The following is a 9252-nucleotide window of genomic DNA, read 5'->3' as shown; positions in this document are numbered from 1 at the left end:
TTGCACATCCAAACCAAACGCCTAAGGGCGGGGCATCCGAAATGAACGGTTTATAACCGGATGTTATAACAGTTTCTAACACTGAATCGCGATGACTGGCCGTATTAAAAATGGCTGACGCGCGGTTCATACAAGCAATGAGTCGCCTACAAAATAGCGTTTCCTGCGACGTGATTTGTTGCCAGCACTGATTGGCAGCTCTGCCGGCCTATCCTGCTCTAAAACTGCTGCCGTCGTCACAAAGTTCAGTTGGATTGGACGCTGTCGCCCGTTCCTCTTATTGGCGGAATCCCACTCGACGAAGCACGTGTCTGCGAAGACGTCCAATAAAATTTGATTTATTCCCAAAGAGGGCGGGATTGTTGTGTGGGTAGGCGCTAACGTGCAGCATGGCGAACGATGGAGAAAGTAAGAGTGCAGCAGCTGACATCAGTGGCGGACAGGGCGCGACAGAGAACACGGAAGCAAGCCTCTGGCTCACTCGCATGCTGCTCAATGTTAGCATTTTAGCGCTCTTGGTAGCTGTCTGTTACGGGCTTTACCGGCGGTGGGGAAAGCGGCTCGGCGCTGACGCGGCCCAGGGGAGCGAGGCCTTGTGTCTGCCCAAGATGAGGAGACGTGACTTCACTCTGGAGCAGCTGGCCGAGTACGACGGGGCGCGGAATCCGCGCATTTTAATAGCCGTTAACATGAAGGTCTTCGATGTCACCAGTGGCAAGAAGTTCTACGGCCCAGGTGAGGACTCGACTCGTTCCCCCGACTCACTGCCGCCGGGAGAGCTGTCGCTGCGGCTAGCTAGCTGTTAGCTAAGTGTTAGCTAGCTGTTTTGGCGGTTGAAACACGGCTGCTGTGCTGGTGTGAAAAGGCGGCTCGCGCGCAACGGGCGTTGCAGCGCCCTGCTCGCGGACACAGTCACTGCTCAGCGCGCGCGCGCGCGCTCCCAGTGTGTGGAAGCAGCAGCACGAGTCTCGCACACACAGGGCGCCACCGTCGGCGCAGAGTAATACAAAATAACAATGACAACAATGTGGCAATAATAATCATAAAAATGTTAACTCTGGGGAGCGCGTGTCCGCCCCACCCTCCCTCTTGTCACTCGCGGAAGCCGTGAAAGAGGCACGTGGCAGCAGCGCTGGGTGGAGCCTTTGGATCGTCTATGGACCGGGATCGCAGGTCGCTTGTGTTTGTTGCATGATCGTGTAATACATGGCACCTTTACCTCGGATTTACTTCTCTCTTTCCTCCCTGTGCGGTACGGCTGAGAGACGCGCGCGTCTCCAGGGTACAGATTGTGCAGCAATCAGTGAAACATTGAGGGTACAGAGATGAAAGGTACACTATGATACAGTATAACCAAGTTGGGTACTGCGATGATGGAATAGTTTTACAGTAAATGAAACAAGGGTATACAGTAAGTAATGATACAGTAATTTTGTAGTAATGATATAGGGGTACAGTAATGAGACAATAATTTTATAGTTGTGCAATAGGTGCAGCAATGATACCATAATTTTAGAAATTACTGTATCATTTCTGTATCCTTATATTGCACAGTCTCCCCTTATGATACAATAATTGTATTGTTATACAATATAGGTACAATCCTGATGCAATAATTTTACAGTAAGGGTACAGTAATGATAGAATAAGATACATGGGTACCGCTGCAGGAAACGATCGCCAGTCCCCAAGCGTACGCGCACGGGGCGTCACGCGCCTCCACACACGTCATGTCAGAGTAAAGAAACCACTGTGAAAATTCGTTCCAGGTCAGGTGATGTTTACACACCATTAGGATTTATACTCGGCTCCGTTCAATGTCTGGCTCATTTAAAAAGAATGTGGCTCCAAGTTAACTCGGTGGCATGTGTCAAACACTCATTTACATTTTTAACAATAAACAAACAGTAAATGAGCGCTTCATGTGCAGAAACTCCATCAAGCTGTCTAGCCAGCATGGACCAGGAAGCCTGTGGAGTGTGTCCAGAAGGGGATGGGATGGAATAGAATATCCCAGCCAGTGCTAGCTGGGTGTACCTAATAAAGTGGCCGGTGATGGTACAGCGTAGTAGCACCTACTGCTTCCATGGTGTTCGGTCGCCACGTCAGCGGCTGGATGGATGTTATTCGCGAGGGAAATACAGCCCGTGTGGGTAGGAGGGGCTGCTGTAAGTGAGACATCACCAACCAGGGGTGGTTAAGATGAGAGCATGACTGTGGTACGAGGGACAATATGGGACAAGGAGGGACATTTCAAGTCGGTCTTCATTTTTAGCAGTGTGGTGTTTTCTGCATTCCTCAAATGACTCGCTGCCACAGTAAGACAGAAGCAGGATGAGTACCACCATCCTGTTCCTCATTCCTTTAGCTGGTGCCATGCAGGTTCATCGACGACAACACGAGCCATGCAGCGCCACTGGGGCTCCACAGGGCTACGAGTACCTTCTGTGGCGGCGTTCATCTTTTAGTGTTTCTACGAGAGCCGCGACTTTGAAGTGTGTGATGCCGCCTCTTGGGAATGTCTTTCTGTGTGCGTGTGTGTGATGTCGCCACAGGCGTTGGCTGCTGTAAGGTGATGGCTTTGCCCAGTCTCTTCATCTCTGACAGCATCGGAGTCCTTCCTTCAGGGCCTTTTGGCTGCACCTGAACCTGAAAGGCTCACATATTTATTTTTCATTTGTGTTTGTTTATGAAGGTGTTACCTGATGTTGCTAAACTGCATATTTATTTCTGAGTTGGAAGTGAGCAGAGCGCTACATGGTCTCTGCTCCACAGTCTCCCTGTTGCCCACTCCTCTGCCAGTGGGCCGTATACAGTCATCGATAGTTCTGTACAGTCATGTACAGATGTATACAGCCACAACAGCTCGGACACCTCCTGGCCTTGGAAGGATGTGGTAAACGTTTACTGTCCCTCGTCTCCAGGTGAACCACGTGCGGTGCTCTCGCACATATCCATTTCCCACAGTTGTTCTCACTCTCGCCCGCAGATGGACCCTATGGGATTTTTGCTGGCAGGGATGCCTCCAGGGGCCTGGCCACCTTTTGTCTCGAGAAGGATGCTCTGAGGGATGAGTACGATGACTTGTCGGACCTGAACGCTGTGCAGATGGAAAGCGTGCGGGAGTGGGAGATGCAGTTCATGGGTAGGGCTGTCGCCGCTCGACCGTGTGTCTATTGTTTTTATTTATTAATTCACATGTGGCCAACACCTTTGTGTGTACGCACACATACACGTTAACACACTACAGGCAATTCAGTCGGCAGCTCACCTGAAACGTGTCTTTAGACTGCGGGAAGAAACCCCTGTGTGAGGTACCCCATACTACCCGCTGCATCACTGTGCCACGATAAAAAGAATCAAGCTCAGTTTGGATACCTTAATGCTAGCTCCTGGTAATGCGCTAAACCTAGTAATTAAAGGTTAATTTAATGGAAAATTTGACCCACGATCTCTTTAGAATGGAGGACATGAGATGATGATGTAAAATGTATTTATTTATTTATTTAAAGTGCTACTGTTAATGTCATGTTATTTAGCTGTAAACACTTTTGGGGGGGCTCCTGCAGAGTGTTGTGGAAGGAATTCCACAGTCCCAGGGGTCTGCAGGGGGTCTTGCTGTCCTCACCGTTGTCTGTCCAATGCGGCTCCAGCTGTGTTTGCATGGACGCTCTGCGTATGTGTGCTCTTTCGCTCGGCTCTTTCCTTCTGCTCTCCGAAGATGTGCCCATGGCCCAAGGGAAAGAGTTCTCTTGTTTGTGGGGTACCAGGTAGAGTACTGGTCAGAGTCACTGCCCTCGAAATCTGAGGTCCCAGGTTAAAATCCCAACTCCAGCTGCAGTACCCTTGAACAAAGTACTCATCCTGAATTGCTCCGGTAAAATTCCCCTGCTGTGTAGAAGGGTAAATATTTGTAGATAGATGGACACTGTACGTCATTTTGGAGAAAAGTGTAAGATAAGTGAATAAATGTAAATGTTTGCCTTGATCTGCACCATAAAGCTTTCAGGTGTTCAGACCCAGATCAATCAGGGAATCGAAACGTAACGACTCCCAGCTGCTCAAATTTCCCGTAGAGCAGTGAGCCGCTGCACTGTCCATTAGCACTGCTCACATTCGCTAGTCATCCACCAGTACCGTAGTGTATGGCAGGCCCAAGGAAAACAGTTTGTATAGCTCCCTGAGGCATAATGCCGTACAACAAAAACTGTAAATACCTTGATGAAACTCGAACGCTAAACTATATAACATCTGATAATTGGTTTTATTTTTCTCCCTATATTTTGCCGCAACATTTCTGTTGCTATGCATCTGAGCAGTTTGCTCTGTCGGTGGAAAATGTTTCTTCATAATATTTGTAATATTCCTGTACAATGGTACAGGAAGGCAGTAATCGTAAGCGGTTCTGCCAAATTATCCTAAAACGGGTTTCAATATCCACAGGGAAGGTGCGGCATCTGCGTCTGAGCAGTGTGTGGACGACCATAGATTGTACATGACTCTTCTGGACAAAATGACACCCCTACGGTTGTTATGGGTCTTATGTAATGAGCTGCAGGGTAGACGGCGTTGTGCCGCCGGCAAGGTCATCGCTTCTGAACAGGATTCAAGTGTTTGCGCTGAGTCGTTGCTCACACACTCTGTGTGTGCGTGCATGCGTGCGTGTGTGCGCGCGCAAGCAGCACCGTGCCAAGAGAGCTGACCTTCTGCCTCTGCCTCTGCCCCTGCCCCCCAATCCCCACAGAGAAGTACGACTACGTAGGCCGGCTGCTGAAACCAGGGGACGAACCGTCTGAGTATACGGATGAGGAGGACATCAAGGATCACGTGAAGCACGACTAAACGGCACACATGACCAAAGTTCGGACCTGTGACAGCTGCAGCCGCCTGGGGGCCTCCACGCCTTGCTCCACGTCCCCGTCTTCCTTGCCCTCCACTTGTCCTCTCCTCCTGGGCGGCTCCGCAGTGACCGTGCGCCGCCAGATTGCATCTAGGCCTCGAGTCGCGCTCCCGTGGCGCACGCGTGCACCGATGCTCGGGGCTCATTGGGGTTTCAGTGATTCACTATGTCTGCTTTTTTTTATTCAGTAGCTTTTCCTTCATGTGTCAGTTACGTGTCATGTCATGGAATGCCATGGAAGCGTTCACACAGTTCCTAGGCGGTAGGTGAGTTACTGGGAGATGGTTCTGCACTTTGGGACCCTGGGCAGGGCTTGGGATGGGGTGGATGGGGGGCTGGGGAGGGCTGGGCATTTTTCCTCTCGTTTGCATACACTTCACACACGTGTAACACCCGCGTTTAATTTGCAGCACTTCTCAGTAGTCTATACTGTGACCATCGTGTCTGGATGGACCTCCTTGGGGCCTCTGCCACTGGGTGTCTTTTATCTGCGTGTGTTTGTTTGTGTGTGTGTGTGTGTGTGTGTGTCGTATGCACGTCCAGTGTCTCGATTCATCACGGCGCCGTTCCTCCCATCCAGGTCGACAGTCCCTGACACTCGTTGCTTCAGAGTCTCTTGCGCAGAGTTGCGCGTCGGAGGGAAGGAAGGTCACGTGTGTACCGTTGGCGAAGAGGTGTTACTTTGGCAGTTCCGCATCAACTGTTTACATGCAATACATCAGCTGGAAGTCTGTATCCCCAAAATGGTATTAATTGTGCCTTATTTCAGTTGTTTTCTACTGAACCGGAATCGGTCACAGCAAATAAGTTTGCTTCCCTGTAATATGCTTGCTGGGAAGGGTCGTTCCTCAACCGCGGTTCAGGCTCGCCCTGCTCTCGTCCATCTCTAATGCTCAGTGAATATTCCTGACACCACTTTGTATGTAGACGTTTCAAACTGCGTTCAGTGTTACTGCCATATTTATGTAGTTGATGGAATCCATTCTACTGTGTTGCATCGGCCAAAAATCCAACACTTGATGTACTTTTCCTTTTTTAAGCTTTGTTTTTGTTGCAAGTTATTTTAAAAGTGTGGGGATGCCAGAGTGGTGTATTGAAGTGGTGTGCAGAGAGGCCTGGGAACCTGTAAATAAGTGTACCATTTTATTAAAGCATGTACAACAGCCATGGGCTATGCTGAATTCCAACTCCATGTATTTATATATCCGTGTGTGTGTGCGTGTGTGAGAGAAAGAGAGCACGTGTGTGTCTCTCTCAAACTAAGGGACGTGAACAGTAATAGTCTGGTTAAGAACAGTTTTGTTGGTTTGATATTTAGTTTAGCGGGAATGTCTCTCGATGTTCTTAGCATTCAGGTATCACTTCTCTTTTCCACAGCCATCGAGTTTTTTTTTTTTTTTTTTTTTTTTTTTGCGTTTTGCTTACTGCCGTGGGGCCTGCTCTGACACACAGGCACTAGGTTACCGTGGTGTCCTTCACCGTTTTCCACTCTGATTGTTGCTCATTCTGGGGGAAAGAACAAAACCAAAATTACACTCATTGTAGGTGGTGGTGGATCTCCACATACTGTTCTTCTAGACATGCACCTGTGGTGACTTGCTACTCGGACACAAATGAGTGTGTTGAAATCATAACAGTCGATAGTGACCGGCTGAAACGGAGGAAAAAAACTTGGAAATCGTTTATATTTTGTGTGTTTTTGATGGTTTTTCTGTACATCACTGGTCTGGAAGGTGAGTAACGGTCTTAACATTGTGGTCTAGGGTTGCTGGGTTTTACTTTCTTCTGCCTTGCCTTTGTTCCTTCATTTTATTCTGAATCTCATTTGAAAACAGCTTCTTCCTAAAATTAGCAGTCAGTCTACAATTGCCTGGGTTGTGTCAACACTGCTGTGGCCATCAGCCATTTTTGCTCTGTAGAACATTATTTATAGTTTTACATATTGTGGAAGCTGCCCAGTCTAGCTGTAATGGTCCTGATGAATTTGTAACTGTTTGGTGTTTTTGTCTCTTACTATACATGTTTAACATCTTTTTAGGTTTTGTGCCCAAAACTGAAGTTGAATGAATAGATGTTCAGACAAACTGCGTATCAGAATGCCTTGAGGTTGCAATAAAGAACTGTTAATAAAAAGTTTAGTCCTGATACTCAAACCTATTATTACACTTCAGAATGTAAATGCTAATTTGCATAATCTTCCTAAAATTTACCTGTTTAGCTGTGTTATTGACACTAAATTAAGAGTTGTGGAGAAGCTGAAAAAAATCCTTAACTCATTCAAGGTCTCAACAGTTGGGTGGGGACAGTAGACAGATTTTCTAGTGGGGTTGTGGTCCATGGTTCCCAGATAAAAAATCAGGAGCGAGAAGTATGTTTCTACCCTTATGCTGGAGATTCAATGTAACGAGTGAATTCAAGGAGCGGAAGTTTTGTAAAGTGTCAAACGCTGAAATTAGTGATGTCTGCTGAATAACTGTAGAAATAGCTACATTCCCTCCTTCACACCGTTCTGAGAAGCAGCAGCCTGTGAAAAGGTATGGAAGGTGGCATACACTAAGACAAAACAAGTATATACTACTGAATTTATGGAAGCTGTTGATCATAAGTATCTTGATATTTATAGGGATCATTTAGGTATGAGCATACATTGAAATATTTACATAGTCTTCTATAAATTTGAGTTAGCTAGGAAACATTTTGAAATACTCCCCGTAGCCCATTCAAAACCAGGGACAAACCTAAATTCATACCAGATCTGAAGAGGTTTCTGAACTCTAGAAACTGGGATAAAGAAGATGGGTCTTGGTAACACACACTCACCAGCCACTTTATGAGGTACACCTAGCTAGCACCAGGTGGGACCCTCTTTTGCTTCCAGAACAGCATGAATTCAGGAACAAGTGCTGCTGACGATACAGGCTTCTTGTCCCACGCAGACTTAACATCTTCAGACAACTCCAGAAGATTTTTTTGACAGAACATTCATTTTGGTAACATCACATTCCATCTCATCCCAAAGATCCTCAGTTTGCAGGCCAGTGGAGTACAGTTCAGGCACTTCCATGTTTGAAAAACCATTATGAGGTGATGTGTGCTCTGTGATATGATACATCCTGCTAGAAATATCACCTTGGGAGAGGTTGAACTGGACACCTGGTCAGCAATCGTTTCAGTGCTTTGTGGCCTTCAAATGATGCTCAGTTGGTACCAAGAAAGTAATGTGTGCCAAGAAGACATTCCCCACAACATTACACCTCCACCACCAGTGTGTAGTATTGACACCTGACATGAGTTCATGGATTCATTCCTGTTGCATCAGGAACTTGGATTTCACAGACTAGGTAACGTTCCATTCCTCACTCATCCAGTTTTGGTTACTGCATGTCCACTGGAACTTTGATGTCCTGTGAGCTCAGAAGAAGAATATAAACTGGCAAGGGCTTCTGCTGCTGTAGCCCAACTGCTTCAAGGTTTGTTGAGTTGTGTATTCAGAAATGCCTTTCTGCACAACACTATTGTACTGAGCTTTTTTTTGACCCACCCTTAACTGCTGAGCTGTGGGTAAAATGCACCCAGAGACAGTGGTACAGCCTTTGTTCAACTCACTTCCACACTGTTTACAGGCCATTGTTAGATGTTGATGAATAGATTGATGAGGAATGTTGCATATTTTGGGGATGAATGGGTCAACATTTGGGATTAATTGGCATTTTGCAGAGATGTTTTATTTTCACAAATTTAAAATTAAATCCAAAGCTCAAAGTTTAAAAAAAAAAATCTTGTAGAAAGATTTTAGTATTTATTATAGCTGTGCCTCAGATTTTTTGCAGAATTCAACCCCAGAATAATTTATGGGATTTCTGTATTATTCATTGATTGATTTTGATTTAGGTGTATAAGTAGCTTTGAACCAAGAAACACATATTAACAGACAATCTGTCTCAACTGTCAATTAAGAAGCCAGTATATTATATTGGTTACATCATTCACTTATATGACCATTCTGAAAAATAAATGATGTGGTCATGATCTGTTTGGGAAAGTGCTTTGTGAAAACATAATAATCTATGGGATTATTGCTAGGAAAAAGCATTAATAGTTTTAAGATCTCTGAAACTGGTAGCACAGTTCACTTAGATTATGCTTATATGCTTTTTTTGATATAAACAGAAGAGTTTTCTTCATCTCCTTGGGGTACCAACGGGTCCCTCCCTAATTCTGCACCAGGCATCTGAGAAGCACCCAGCAGTGACTGGACACTGGTTCCTGAATTCACTGGCTTTGTAATTAAAATTAGAAGAAAATATATCAATACTGTACTGGATTTATATCATTATTATTCATAAAGATAT

The 9252-nt window shown here is 46.0% G+C and overlaps 1 protein-coding gene across 1 annotated transcript; it reads left to right on the top strand.

Moving 5' to 3' along the window:
- Window positions 1-360: 360 nt before the first annotated feature.
- Window positions 361-7033, top strand: pgrmc2 (progesterone receptor membrane component 2). Its single transcript, XM_029247586.1, has 3 exons — window positions 361-735; window positions 2990-3145; window positions 4745-7033. The coding sequence occupies exons 1-3, from the start codon at window positions 390-392 to the stop codon at window positions 4840-4842; spliced, it is 600 nt and encodes a 199-aa protein (XP_029103419.1). The 5' UTR covers window positions 361-389; the 3' UTR covers window positions 4843-7033.
- The last annotated feature ends 2219 nt before the right edge of the window (window positions 7034-9252 follow it).

Source organism: Scleropages formosus, chromosome 21, assembly GCF_900964775.1.
Source record: "Scleropages formosus chromosome 21, fSclFor1.1, whole genome shotgun sequence".
NCBI classification, from domain to species: domain Eukaryota; kingdom Metazoa; phylum Chordata; class Actinopteri; order Osteoglossiformes; family Osteoglossidae; genus Scleropages; species Scleropages formosus.
The sequence above is the reverse complement of the archived record's forward strand: the minus strand, read 5'-3'. Positions and strand labels throughout refer to the sequence as shown.